Here is a 15,124-nt window from a genome sequence, read left to right as displayed (position 1 = left end):
TCTGAAAGGATGATATGAAGATGGGTTCGTGCTAAGAATGCATTCATTTTTATCCCCATGATTTCTGTTGAAGAGGTACAGAATCTAATGTGGCTAGCTATAAAGTTTGTGTTAATTGATGAACTATTTTTCCATCTACATCTTTCTGTAGACTTCTTTCTTGCTGAATTTTCCAAGAGTGAATGTTTACATAACTAATCATGTTTAATATTGAGCTGTAGGTTCTTTTGAGAGATTGTTTTTTTGATTTAATGACAGATCACCTGCAGCTTGTTAAATGAGGAGTTAACTTAGTTTCACAGCAGGGTTTACTTCACCTCATGGGCAGGCTTCTAACTTCCCTCTGCTTGACATGTCTTCATACCAAAATTGCTAAAACTGATTACTCAGTAACAAGGAGTTAAACTTACTTAATGATTACATATTTTTTCAAAATAGTGTGCGAACATTGGACCAGCAGATTACAATTATGATGAAACCATCAGTACTTTACGATATGCAAACAGAGCAAAGAATATAAAGAATAAAGCCAGAATTAATGAAGACCCTAAAGATGCTCTTTTGCGTCAGTTCCAGAAGGAAATTGAAGATCTCAGAAATAAACTGAAAGAAGGTATGGACCCGCAGAGGAAATTTGAACAATAGGTGAAATAATATTTGATTTATTTAAACATTTTGTTGATTTGTAGGCGAAGAAATCTCTGGTTCAGAAATAAGTGGTTCTGAAGATGAAGAAGAAGAAGAAGAAGGGGAAAATGGAGAGGGAGGAGAGAAAAAAAAGAAAAGAAAAGGTACTTAATTAACACAAACCAAGATTTTATTTGGCTCTGATCTGTTTATATTATGTTAATACCTCTAGCTTTGTCATCTTCTTCCCTAATTTTTAATTGTAGTTTTTGCGTTTTTACACAAATTCACTTGGGCAAATGTTTTTTTATTAACCAGAGGAAAACTGATGTATTTTCATTATTAAACCACAAATTATGCTTATTTTGTTTTAAAGTACCCATATGCTTGTTAATCATGCATTGCTTCAGTTCTAAAATATACTGTAATTGTAACAGTATTTCAGATTAAATGTTAAGGTGCCTTCTTTCCTCTGAGGCGGATGTAAAATACCACGTATTTGATAAAATAGCATATTGAATGGTGGAATGAGCTGGAGGGGCAGAGTAGCCTTGTCCTGCTTGTGTCCTTTTCTCAATCGTAGTCAACATTTTTTTCTTAGTCAGTTCCTCATTGAAGCCATTTTGGTTATTAACCTTGCACTTTATGAACTTAAAACATTGCTATTATGTTATAACAAAAGAAGCAGGGTTAGTCCATGCAGCCCAGCAAGCTTGCTCCAGCATCTACCACAAAGCTTGATTTATTTGTATCCATCTTAGCCTTGAATGTACTTAATATTTCGGCTAACACAGCTTTACAAGATAAAGAATTTCAAAGCTTTAAAACCCTAAAGAAAAGATCTTCCTCTATCTCAGTATTTGATAATTGGTACCTTATTGTGAGACTGCACTGCCTTTTTCAAGACTTCTCCAGCAGGTGATACAGTAGATTTTGGTTAATTGGGGTACGTTGTGACCAGTATATTTTGCCCCAATTAAGTAGCTGTCTCAATCAGTTGAAGTTTCATGGAAATAGTAAAAATGTATAAAAAAGACAAACTACCGTTTAACTGAGCAACAAGTTATGTATTTCATATACATAACAAATTAGAACACTACCAATACTATCACAGTGCTATAAAACTGTATTCGTTTTTTAATAGTTATCAATGAAAGAATTCATCCAATGTATGTTGTCATGTCCTTTTGACTGACTATAAATGAACAAAACAAAAGACACCTAATGCAGATAATGGGCTGCCAACATAAAATTAATCTGGTGAGCTAGCTTCTTCTATCCACATGCATCTTCCATTGTCAAAGATTGCACAGGAGTTCTGATTGTATATTTATGTCAGAGACTGATTACAGGATAAATGTATACAATTGCAAGAAAAAGTTTATGAACTTCTTGCAGATACCTGGTTTTCTGCATTAATTACTCATAAAATATGGACTGATCTGCTAAGTCACAGTAATAGAGTAACACAAGTTTATGCAATGGCGAGGAGGAATCATACGAAACTGTTTCATTTCATCAATCTTTCTGGGATACCTTACTTGAATAGCCCTCTTCAGGTCATGCCACATCATCTTTATTAGGTTAAGGTCTAGACTATGACTTGGCCACTCCAAAACACAAGTTTTCTTCTTTTTAAACCATCTGTTGTGGATTTACTCTTGTGTTTTGGATCATTGTCTTGTTGCATCATCCAATTTCCATTAAGACCATAACATACAGGAGCAGAATGAGGCCATTTGGCCCATTGAGACATTCATCTTGGCTGATCCTCTCAGCCCAATCTCTTGCCTTCTCCCTGTATCCCTTCATGCCGTGATCAATCAAGAATATATCAACCTCTGCCTTAACTATACATAAACACTTGGCCTTCACTGCTGCCTGTGGCAAAGAACTCTACAGACTCACTACTCTCTGGATAAAGAAATTCCTTTTAATCTCCATTCTAAAAGGATGACCCTCTATTCTGAGGCTATTTTCTCTAAGCTTAGACTCACCCACCATACCAGACCTTCTCTCCACATTCACTCTATCAAGGCCTTTCACCATTAGATAGGTTTCAATGGGGTCACCCTTCATTCTTCTGAATTCTAATGATACAGACCCAGAGCCATCAAGTGCTCTTCATATGACGTGCCATTAAATCCAGCAATCATTTTTGTGAACCTTCTTTGAACCCTCTCCAGTTTCAGCACATACTTTTTTAGATAAAGAGGCCAAAACTGCTCACAATTCTCCAAATGAGGCCTCACCAGTGCTTTATAAAGTCTCAACATTATGTCCTTGCTTTTTATTCTAGTCCTCTTGAAATGAATGTTGACATTGCATTTGCCTTCCTCACCACAGACTCAACTTGCAAATTAATCTTTTAAGGAACCCTGCACAAGGATTCCCAAACCTCTTTGTGTCTCAATTTTTTTTTGTATTTTCTACTATTTAGAAAATAGTCAACCCTTCCATTTCTTCTACCAAAGTATATGACCATACACTTCCTGACAATTCCATCTGTCATTTCTTTCCCCATTTTTCTAATCTGTCCAGGTCCTTCTATAGCCTCTCTACTTCCTCAAAACTACTTGCCCCTCCACCTGTCTTCATATACAATATTCTGAAAACTTTGCAACAAAGTCATCAATTCCATCATCCGCATCATTGATATATAACATAAAAAGAATTGGTCCCAATACAGACCCCTGTGGAACACCACTACTCACTGGCAACCAACCAGAAAAGGATCTCTTTATTTGCGCTCTTTGCCACCTGTCTAGCAACCAGAGCTTATCCATGCTAGAATTACTTTTGTAATACAATGGGCTCATGGTTTCTTAAGCAGCCTCATGTGTGGCACCTTGTCAAAAGTCTTCTGAAAATCGAAGTATATAACATCAATCGATTTTCCTTTGTCAATCCTGCTTGTTATTTCTTCAAAGAATTGCAACAAATTTGTCAGTTAAGATTTTCCCTTGAAGAAATCATGCTGACTACAGCCTAATTAATCATGTGCCTGCAAGTACCCTAAGAACTCATCCTTAATAATTGATTCTAACATCTTCCCAACCACTGAGGTCAGACTTACTGACTTATACTTCCTGCAGAAGGATCTCAGCCTGAAACATCGATTGTACTTTTTCCCATAGATGCTACCTGGCCTGTTAGTTCCTCCAGCATTTTGTGTGTGTTGCTTGGATTGCCAGCATCAGTAGATTTTCTTTTGTTAAGCCTATAGTTTCCCTCCTTCTGCCTCTCTTCCTTCTTGAAGAGTGGAATGACATTTGCAATTCTCCATTCTTCTGGAGCCATTCCAGAATCAAGTGATTCTTGAAAGATTAATCATTAATGCCTCCACAGTCTCTTTAGCTATCCCTTTCAGAACCCCTGGGGTATACACTGTCGGGGCCAGGTGACTTATCTACCTTTAGACCTTTCATGGTTTCTTAAGCAGCCTCATGAATTCCCAAGAATCTTCTCTCTAGTTATGGTAACTTCACACACTTCATGATCCCTGACACCTGGAACTTCCACAGTGTCTTCCACAGTGAAGACTGATGTAAAATATTTGTTCAGTTCATCTGCCATTTTGTTCTGCCCCATTACTGCCTCTTCGGCATCATTTTCCAGTGGTCCGATATCACTCTCACCTCCCTTTTACACATTTTGTATCTGAAGCAACTTTTGGTATCATCTTAAATATTATTGGCTGTCTTACTCTCGTATAAAATCTTTACCTTCTGTTGGTTTGAAAACCAGCCTCTGTTGGTTTTTAAAAGCTTCACACTCCTCTAACTTCCCACTAAGTTTTGCTTTATTATATGCCCTTTCTTTAGCTTTTATTTTTGCTTTGACTTCTCTTGTTAGCCACGGTTGTGTCATCTTTCATTTAGAATGCTTCTTCCTCTTTAGAATGTATATATCCTGTGCTTTCTGGATTGACTCCAGAAATTCCAGCCATTGTTGCTGTGCTGATAACCCTATCAGTGTTTTTTTCCAATCAGTTCTGGCCAACTCCTCTCTCTTGCCTCTGTGACCCTCAGGGGGAAGACAACTTCTGGCCCCGCCAAACTGAGAAATCTTGTTTGTGTAGATGCTGCATGATGTGTTGCCCGGTTACAAATCCGCATTTCAAAATATCAGACAGTACACCATATGCAATTAACTGATTGAACTTTATAAATCTTAATCTGAATATAGGGTTAGTAAAGAAAATGAAAAGAAAAAGGGCCCATTTAAGAGAGAAGTCAAAAGTGCACGTTGGAGCTCACGGCCATTCGTCAACTATCAACCTCCTCCAAGCGTTGCCAAACTTCGGATCCTCGCTCCTGGTCCACTCCGTCCGGTGGTCTTCCAGCTCTCTCCACGCACATTTTCCTTCTTCTCCTCTTGCCGACCAAAGACTGTGAAAATCTCTCTTCCAGACTCACAAGAAAGAACAACAGCATTCCAAACCCCGTTATCCAGTCACAATCCAAACATTGCTGCTACAGAGAAACCATTACATTATCAGTGAAACCTTACAGCATGTTATATTCTCTCCCCACCAAATTTAGTCATGTTCTCATGACATTGAGATAATTCGCCAACCCTTCCTGCAAAACACAAAGCCCAATCCAGGTGTAAAAGGCATTGACATAGCTCCCCAACACAGTAGTGGTCACACTCCCTTGGTGCTACATAGGCCAAGCTATCTGGTGGTCTCCAAATTCTCTACGACCTCTGCACCCTATCATCTGACTCTTGGGTTCTGACAGTACTGGGGATATTTCCGGTTTACCTGCTGAGACCTCCTCTGATATATTGCTTGTGCTCACCTGCAACTCGGAGCCCTCTGTTCTGTGATCAAACCCCGCTTCCTCCTCTGCAGAGTCCTGCTGCAACCCAGGCTACCCACAGATAGCACCCCCCCCACTTCACCTGTCTCAATGGAAGAAGGGCCAGGAGTCTCTTCCTCAATCACTGGGGAGTTAGTGAAAGGCAGCATATTCCACACATCCGATTCCTCATCCTCCGAATCAGTATCCCTCTCAGGTGGGGGCCAGCCTAACCTCGCCTGTTGGGAGCCCGGTAGTCACCCCGCATTTCCGAAGAGTCCTCTTACTAGGTGTAGGCTCCAAGTCGGGCTCTGGGTCTACCTGGCAGCTCTTGACCCGGGGCAATAAGTGGTTCCAATGGAGAATCTTGACAGGCCCATTCCCATCCTCTGGTTTCACCTGGAAAACTGGTAGGTTTGGCATCTGACTCGCCACCACGTAGGGCGTAGCCGCCCAGCGGCCAGCCAACTTATGCTTTCCAGGTAGCCCCAAATTCCTTATGAGGACTCGGTCTCCTGGCTGGAGTTAGGAGAACCTCACTTTTTGACCATACCCCCTCTTATTCCCTTGATCCTACTTGACAGTAGCAACCCCAACTAATTCTTAAGCCCTTTTCAGCTCTCTTCTCATGCGTCAGATATATACCAGATAAGTCTACGGTGGCAAGTCACCCTTGTTAGTCCCAAAACAAAGGTCAATGGGCAACCTTACCTCGTGCCCAAACATCAGATAATATGGCGAGTACCCAGTAGCTTCATTTCGTGTACAGTTGTAACTGTGAACCAGATGCCCAATATGTTGACTCCACTTGCTCTTCTTGTTGATCTCCAGGGTCCCAAGTATGTCTAGCAAGGTCTGATTAAACCTCCCTGGCTGGGGATCACCCTGCGGGTGATAGGGCATGATCCTCGATTTCTTGACTCCAAACATGCTCAGTAACTCATGGATGAGTCTACTCTTGAAATCCTGTCCCTGATGGCTATGTATTCACCTGGGGAGGCCATAATAAATGAAATGCTTCTCCCATAACACTTTTGCCACCGTAGGCACCCTCTGGTCCTTGGTAGGAGAAGCCTGAGCATGTCTGGTGTAGTGGTCTGTGATGACTAAGACATTCACCGTGTTGCTGGCCTCAGGTTCTATTGCCAGGAAATTCATACACACCAGGTCCAGAGGCCCAGCACTCTGCAGGTGGGACAAGGGTGTTGCCTGTGTAGGCAGTGTCTTCCGCCATATGCATCAAATGCAGTATTCTTCGATCTCCGACTTCATTCAGGGCCAGTAGAACCGGTCTCTGAGCAATCTGTAGGTCTTTTCCACCCCCAGATGTCCAGAATCATCATGAAGTGACTTCAACACAGTCCTCTGATACTTCTCCGGCAGAACCAGCTGGCAACGCCAGGGTCAGTCTGGGGGTGACGTGACCTGGTATAAGGTCTGGTTCTTCAACTCCCAACAGAGACCATTCTCGCAGCATTGGAGGCATCGATGCATGCTTTGTCTTCTCCACCTGAGCCCTGTCTCCCTTTTTGACCACTGTCCAAATGGTACCATTGCCTGTATCATCTTGCTGAGCAGCTACCACTTCCCCAAAACTCAGTTTCAGCAGCTAATTGGTCTTCAGAGCAGTCAGGTTACAATTAACCTGGGGGATGGCGTCATTAGAAGCCCCCAATTAGTCCACCACTTGATCCTGCCCCTCCTTTTCCTTTGCCTTCACGGTGATGGCAAACTGACATGTGGTCTTCACCCCCAGGGCAGGAACGCTGCCCCACTCCTTGACCCTGTCCAGTACCTCATGCCCCCGTCGGGACAAAGCGTCTGCATCAATGTTCCAGCTCTCTGGCTGATACTTCAGGCTGAAATCATAGGCAGACAACGCTACCAACCACTGATGGTCTGTGGCATCCAGTTTTGCCGAGGTCAGGATAGAAGTTAGAGGGTTCTTGTCTGTCCTCGCCTCAGACTTGGCCTTGTAGAGGTAGTCACTCAGCTTATCCACCACCGCCCATTTTAACGCCAGAAATTCCAATTTGTGTGTTGGAGAGTATCTCACAAATACAGCCATTTGTGAACCATTGACCTCCGAGTGTCGCCGACCTTCGGACCCTCGCTCCCGGTCCATACCTTCCGGTGGTCTTCCAGCTCTCTCCATATGCATCTTCTTTCTTCTCCTCTTGCCGACCAAAGACCGCGAAAATCTCTCTTGCAGACTCAGAAGAAAGAACAACAGCATTCCAAACCCTGTTATCTCTAGTTATAACCCAAACATTGCTGCTGCAGAGAAACCATTACATTATCAGTGAAACCTTACAACAGGGTTTCCCAACTAGTTTTCCACAAGGGCCAAACTATGCCAAGCCAAGGGCCAAAACGTCCAGGGTTTTTTTTCATTGCGCCAGTAATTTGTTTTATAGGCAGATGCTGATGTTACTGCTATTACCAGGAGTAGGAGTAATTATTCAGGCCTGGGATTCTCAAAGCCTGTGTTGTGGATGACACAAGAAAAAAAAATGCTCTCTTGAAACAAAATAAGTTCAAAACCAACCATTTAATTATGACTCTAGCTATCACAACTGTCAGCTGTCACATTGAGAACTCATCTGGGACTTAAAATAGATGCACGCACACACACACACACACACACACACACAAAACATGGTAGTCTTCACCACTTCTCTTCCACACAGAGTTTTAGTAGTACTGCCTTTTCCACTGATTCTGTTCTCTCCTTTTATCTGTTTGTTCTTTTAAATTAAGCTATGTAGCATTTGAAGTATGAAGTGTAGCTATAAATGAAATTATCAGTATTATTGTTGTAATATTATTATACTGTAGCGGTGTGCTACATGCAGTGCTGAAATAACGACACAGAGTTGATGAGCTGCAGTTGCAAAAAGAGATATATTCAAACTTCGCGGTCTCGCTTTAAAGCCTTCCTGATCCCGCCCTCCCCAGGCAGGAATGCTGTAGGGGGCATGTATTCACAGTCCCATCCTGCGCGGGGGCTTTTCCCCTTGCTGGTGAAGCAGACTTGGCGCCCTTTTTGGGACTGGCCTCAATGCCAGCGCGTGCCGATTTGTGAGCTGGTTCGAGTGTGCTGGGAAGTGGGTCGCCACATAGCCCCCCCCCCAGAACCGGCGATACACCCCCCCAATCTCCACAGTCTGGGCCAGACCCTGTTTGGGAGGTCTGCCTCTGTGCTGCGGTGCCGGAATCTCGACCGGCTGCGCCATGTCCACATGAACCGGTTTGAGTCGGTTCACCGTGAAACCTCCTCTCTCCCCCCAATGTCCAGCACGAATGTGGACCCGTTGTTTCTGATCACCGTAAACAGCCCCTCGTAGGGCCGCTGTAGCGATGCCCGTTGTCCGCCCCGTCGTACAAAAACAAACTTACAGTTTAGCAGGTCTTTGGGTACGCAGGTCGGGTTCTGCCCATGCTGCGAAGTGGGTATGGGGGCCATGTTACCGAGCCTCTCGCGTAGTCTGCCCAGGACTGCTGCGGGTTCTTTCTCTTGCCCCCGTGGGGCTGGTATGAACTCCCCTGGGACGACCAGGGGTGCGCCGTACACCAGTTCGGCCGACGAGGTGTGCAGAACTTCTTTGGGCACCGTGCGGATTCCGAGCAGGACCCAGGGAAGCTCATCCACTCAGTTCGGTCCTCTCAGGCGGGCCATGAGAGCTGACTTCAGGTGACGGTGGAAATGCTCCACCAGTCTGTTCGACTGTGGGTGGTAAGCAGTTGTGTGGTGCAGCTGTGTCCCCAAAAGGCTGGCCATAGCTGACCACAGGCTGGAGGTGAACTGGGCGCCTCTGTCGGAGGTAATGTGGGCCGGTACACCAAAGCGAGATACCCAGGTGGTGATCAGTGCCTGGGCGCAAGATTTGGAGTTGGTGTCGGTGAGCGGGACTGCCTCTGGCCATCTTGTGAACTGGTTCACGATAGTCAGGAGGTGCCGTGCTCCTCGCAACACTGGCAGGGGGCCCACGATATCCACATGAATGTGGTCGAAATGCCGGTGGGTGGGGTGGAACTGCTGCGGCAGAGCTTTGGTGTGCTGCTCCACCTTGGCAGTTTGGCAGTGCATGCACGTTTTGGCCCATTCACTGACCTGCATGCGGAGTCTGTGCCAAATGAACCTGTTGGAGACCATCCGGATGGTTGTCCTGATGGAGGGGTGCGCTAAGTTATGAATGGAGTTGAAAACATGCCGCCGCCAGGCTGCTGGGACGACGGGGCGGAGTTGGCCGGTGGTGACATCACAGAGTAGGGTCCTCTCACCTGGGCCTACAGGGAGGTCTTGGAGCTGCAAACCGGAAACTGCTGTTCTGTAACTTGGGATCTCCTCGTCTGCCTGCTGCGCCTCCGCTAATGCTGCATAGTCTACCCCTTGGGACAGGGCGTGAATGGTATGGCGAGAGAGAGCATCCGCCACGACATTGTCCTTTCCCGAGACATGGCTGGACAACCGTTGTGTATTCAGAGATGTAGGGCAGATGTCGCTGCTGGCAGGACGACCAGGGATTGGACAACTTCGCAGTCTCCCATGATTGTCTCTCTCCAAAAGGTTCAGCTTTGACCAGAAAGCAGTAGGTCACGCGCTCTGCAGTGGCGTAAGTCAAGTGTACGGTGTGCGATGAGGTTAAAATAAATTAGAGCAGTGCACGCTTTATTTACATGTTATGACACGTGCATTCACATAAGTGCCAGTGGGTCAGCGCAGTCCAGACATTTGGTTCTTACGGTCCCGACCTGGACCGTGGTCCACCTATTGGGGTTGTCTGCCTTACAGCATGTTACATCTCTCTAATTCCTTTTACTCCACTGTAATACTGATACATCTGACTTTAGCTTTTCCTTCTCAAATTTCAGGGTAAATTTGATCACATTACATAGAAACATAGAGGCCCTTTGGCCCACAATTTTGTGCGAAACATGTGCTTACTTTAGAAATTACTTAGGGTTACCCATAGCCCTCTATTTTTCTGAGCTCCATGTACCTATCCAGTAATCTCTTAAAAGACCCTATTGTATCTGCCTCCACCACTGTTGCTTGCAGCTCATTCCATGCACTCACCACTCTCTACAAAATAAAAAAAAAACACTTACCCCTGATATCTCCTTTGCACTTACTTCCAAGCACCTTAAAACAGTGCCCTCTTGTGCTAGCCATTTCAGCCCTGGGAAAAAGCCTCTGGCTATCCACATGATCCATGCTTCTCATCATCTTATACACCTCTATCAGGTCACCTCTCATCCGCCGCCACACCAAGGAGAAAAGGCCGAGTTCACTCAACCTATTCTCATAAGGCACACTCCTCATTCCAGGCAACATCCTTGTAAATCTCCTGTGCACCCTTTCTATAATTTCCATATCCTTCTTGTAGTGAGGTGACCAGAACTGAGCGCAGTACTCCAAGTGGGGAATGACGAGGGTCCTATATTGCAGTAACTTTATCTCTTGGCTCTTAAACTCAATCCCTTTGTTGATGAAGGCCAATGCACTGTATGCTTTCTTAACCACAGAGTCAACCTACGCAGTAGCTTTGAGTGTCCTATGCACTCAGACCCCAAGATCCCTCTGATCCTCCACACTGCCAAGAGTTTTACCATTAATACTGTATTCTGCCATCATATTTGACCTCCCAAAATGAGCCACCTCACACTTATCCGGGTTGAACTCCATCTGCCACTTCTCAGCCCAGTTTTGCATCCTAAAAATGTCCTGCTGTAACCTCTGAGAACCCTCCACACATCCACAACACCTCCAACCTTTGTGTCATCAGCAAATTTACTAACCCCTCCCTCCACTTCCTCACCCAGGTCATTTATAAAAACCACGAAGAGAAGGGGTCCCAGAACAGATCCCTGAGGCACACTGGTCACTGAACTCCATGTAGAATATGACCCGTCTACAACCACTCTTTGCCTTCTGCGAACAAGCCAATTCTGGATCCTTAAAGCAAGATCCTTTGGATCTCATGCCTCCTTACTTTCTCAATAAGCCTTGCATGGGTTACCTTATCAAGTACCTTGCTGAAATCCATATACACTACATCTATGGCTCTACCTTCATCAATGTGTTTAATCGCATCCTCAAAAAATTCAGTCAGGCTCGTAAGGCACAACCTACCTTTGACAAAGCCATGCTGACTATTCCTAATTATATTAAGCCTCTCCAAATGTTCATAAATCCTGCCTCTCAGGATTTTTTTCATCCACTTACCAACCACTGAAGTAAGACTCATTGGTTGGAGACTCATGATTTCCTGGGCTATCTTTACTCCCTTTCTTGAATAAAGGAACAACATCTGCAACTCTCCAATCCTCCAGAACCTCTCCCGTCCCCATTGATGATGCAGAGATCATTGCCAGAGGCTCAGTAATCTCCTCCCTAGCCTCCCACAGTTGCCTGGGGTATATCTCATCTGGTCCTGGAGACTTACCCAATTTGGTGCTTTCCAAAAGTTCCAGCACATCCTCTTTCTTAATATCTACATGCTCAAGCTTTTCAATCTGCTGTAAGTCATCCCTACAATTGCCAAGATCCTTTTCCGTAGTGAATACTGAAGCAAAGTATTTGTTAAGTATCTCTGCTATCTCCTGGTTCCATACACACATTTCCACTGTCACACTTGATTGGTCCTGTTAGAGTGAGTTTTTGGGTAGATGATTCATTTATACTTAAATGACTTTGGCCACCAGTCTTCTGTTTGATAAAGTATTGTGGATTGAATTCATAACAATGCATTTCCTAAAAGCTGTGAATACCAGATGCTGCTGACACTGTAGTTTGACCAGATGCTGTAGTTTCGAAAACAGTATTATCTATATTTTATAAATATGAATTGTCCTCTATGTTTGCACGTAAAATACCAAATAAATGTATTGTGGATTTAACTTGCATTCCTAAAGGCTGTGAATACCTACCCAGACAGGTGGGCATCAGGAGGAAAGGATGAAGTCAGAAAATGTGATGCTTTGTATGTAGCTTCAAAAGAAAGCATTGTCTATGCATTGTCTGTACTTTGTAAATAGGGATTGCCCTTTGTGTTTAGGAAATAAATATCGAGCCCACATTGAGCTAGCAGACCTTTTCCACCAAAGGGTCTCCGTGTGATGCATACTGTACCTTGTTGTGTTGAATAAAGAAGCTGCTTTGTATCTACCAGTAAGTCACTCTCCGGTGATTTCATCCACACTACAATGTTCTCTCACATCTTATCTTCTTGCTCTTCACATACTTGAAGAATGCCTTGGGGTTTTGCTTAATCCTGCTCACCAAGGGCTTCTCAAGGCCCCTTCTGGCTCTCCTTATTTCGTTCTTAAGCTCCTTCCTGCTAGCCTTATAATCTTCTAGATCTCTATCATTACCTAGTTTTTTGAACCTTTCATAAGCTTTACTTTTCTTCTTGACTAGATTTTCAACAGCCTTTGTACACCATGGTTCCTGTACCCTACTATCCTTTTCCTATCTCATTGGAACATACTTATGCAAATATCCCCGAACATTTGCCACATTTCTTCCGCACATTTCCCTGAGAACATCTGTTCCCAATTTATGCTTCCAAGTACCTGCCTGATAGCTTCATACCTTACTCCAATTAAACAATTCCCTAGCTTGTCATTATCTTCACTTCCCCAAGGGGTTCATTCACCAGAAGTTCTCTAAACAATTCTGGTTTATTGCAGAACACCCAATCAAAGATGGCTGGACTCAACTATGATCTGCTCTCAAAAGCCATCTTGTAGGCAAACTAGAAATTTCCTTTTCTGGTATCCAGTACCAACCTGATTTTCCCAATCTATCTGCATGTTGAAGTCATACATGCCTTTTGTAACATTGCTCTTTTGGCTTGCATTTTCTATCTCCCATTGCCATTTGTAGTCTACATCCTCACTACTGTTTGTTGTATACAACTCCCATCAGGGTCTTTGTACCCTTGCAATCTTTTTGACTCTATGTCACCTCTTTCTAATGATTTGATTTAACTTTTTACCAACAGAGCAATGCTGCCCTCTCTGCCTTCCTTCAGGTGACAAGCTGCTACCCTCATAGACTCTTGTGAAATGTTTTGATACAATCTTGAATAATTTGTTCCCTCAACGATTGCAAGCTCTCCAGGCTCTGAGGCAGCAAAGCAGCCCAATCCATGATGCTCCTCTAGCATGCTTCACAGTTGGGATGAGGTTTTGGTGTGCAGTGCCTGTCTTCCTCCAAACATAGCAGTGTGTATTTCTACCAAAAAGTTCAACTTTTGTATGATCTGTCTGCAGAACATTATCCTAGAAGCATTGTGGAGCATCCAGGTGGTCTTTTACAAACTTGGAGAGCAGTGGTTTCTCCATGGTGTCCTTGCATGAACAACATTCTTGTTTAGTGTTTTTCTTATAGTGGACACATGAATAGAGACTTTAGCAAGTTCAAGAGATTTCTGCAGGTCTTTTGCTGTTACCCTTGTGTTCACTTTCACCTTCTTCAAATTGCACGTTGTGCTCTTGGTGTGATCTTTGCAGGCACCCTCTCCTAGGGAGAGTAGCAACAGTACTGAATATCCTCTATTTGTAGACAATTTCTCTTGCAGTGGACTAATGAACGCTCAGGTCTTTAGAAATACTTTTGTAGCTTTTTCTAGCTTCATGCATCTCTACAATTCTAAGGTCCTCTGAAAGTTATTTTGATTGAGGCATGGTGCACTTAAATGGATCTTTCTTTTGAAGAGAAGCCCTGTCAGTAACCTGATTTTGTGTGTCTTTTTGAAAGGGCAAAGCACCTCCTCAACCCATACCTCAATCTCTTCACATTGATTGGAACACCTGACTCCAAGTAGCTTTTGTAGAAGGTATTAACCCAGAGGTTCACATTTTTTTGAACTTAGACTGTGATTGAGTGGTGTACTCAGTATTGAGAAGAAGTACAATTGTTTGTGTGTTATTAGTTTAGGCAGATTGGGTTTTTCTATTATTGAGACTTAGATGAAGATGAGAGCACATTTTATGAGTAATTAATGCAGAAAACCAGGTAATTGCAGAGTTCACAGACTTTTTCTTGCAACTGTAGATGTTGAGTGAAGCAACTTATGTCAATTCAAATATCAAAAATTTCTTGAAATGTGAAAAGTAGTTCTTGTGAGAAGTGGCAAATCATAAAAAAATCCATAGTATCACGATGATGTAGCTGTTTCTTTTGACAGTTTGTAAGCATTGACTTTGCATTGCTTTGATAGTAATTTGAAATGCTTGATTAATCAAGAGCATATATAGGTGTATAAAGGTGGATGGGACTAGGCAGGTTAATAGTCTGCCATGGACTAGATGGGCTGAAGGGCCTGTTTCTGTGCTGTACTGTTCTATCTCTATGCTTTCTTAGATTAATGGGCCAGGGCTTCAGTTTTGATGAAGGGAAAGTGCCTCAAAGCATGTATTTTTTCCTCATTGCTAGAGTAGTCAGTTGTCTGTTCTAAATTGTACCCTGTATCTCTCAATATTTTAAATGATTTTGAAGAAGTACTATTGTTAAGATATAAAATCAAAAACTTCTGAAACTACTTGGCAGGAGGGGAAAGTAGTTGACCTTTCAAATTACTCCTTTAGTGTCTTTTAAGAGACTCTTAGATAGGTACACGGAGCTTAGAAAAATAGAGGGCATTGCGGTAATGAAATTCCAGGCAGTTTCTAGAATAGGTTAC

At 43.4% G+C, this 15,124-nt stretch overlaps 1 protein-coding gene across 2 annotated transcripts in view; it reads left to right on the top strand.

Moving 5' to 3' along the window:
- The window catches only part of kif3a (kinesin family member 3A), a 62,216-nt gene that overhangs the window by 30,055 nt on the left and 17,037 nt on the right, over positions 1–15,124 (top strand). For both annotated transcript variants that reach the window (XM_059990486.1, XM_059990485.1), the window contains exons 8-9: positions 439–613; positions 690–791. In XM_059990486.1, the coding sequence (XP_059846469.1) occupies positions 439–613; positions 690–791 (277 nt within the window). The remainder of the gene's footprint in view (positions 1–438; positions 614–689; positions 792–15,124) is intronic.

Source organism: Hypanus sabinus, chromosome 15 (assembly GCF_030144855.1).
Source record: "Hypanus sabinus isolate sHypSab1 chromosome 15, sHypSab1.hap1, whole genome shotgun sequence".
Taxonomy (NCBI): domain Eukaryota; kingdom Metazoa; phylum Chordata; class Chondrichthyes; order Myliobatiformes; family Dasyatidae; genus Hypanus; species Hypanus sabinus.
This window is presented reverse-complemented; position numbering and strand designations above follow the sequence as displayed.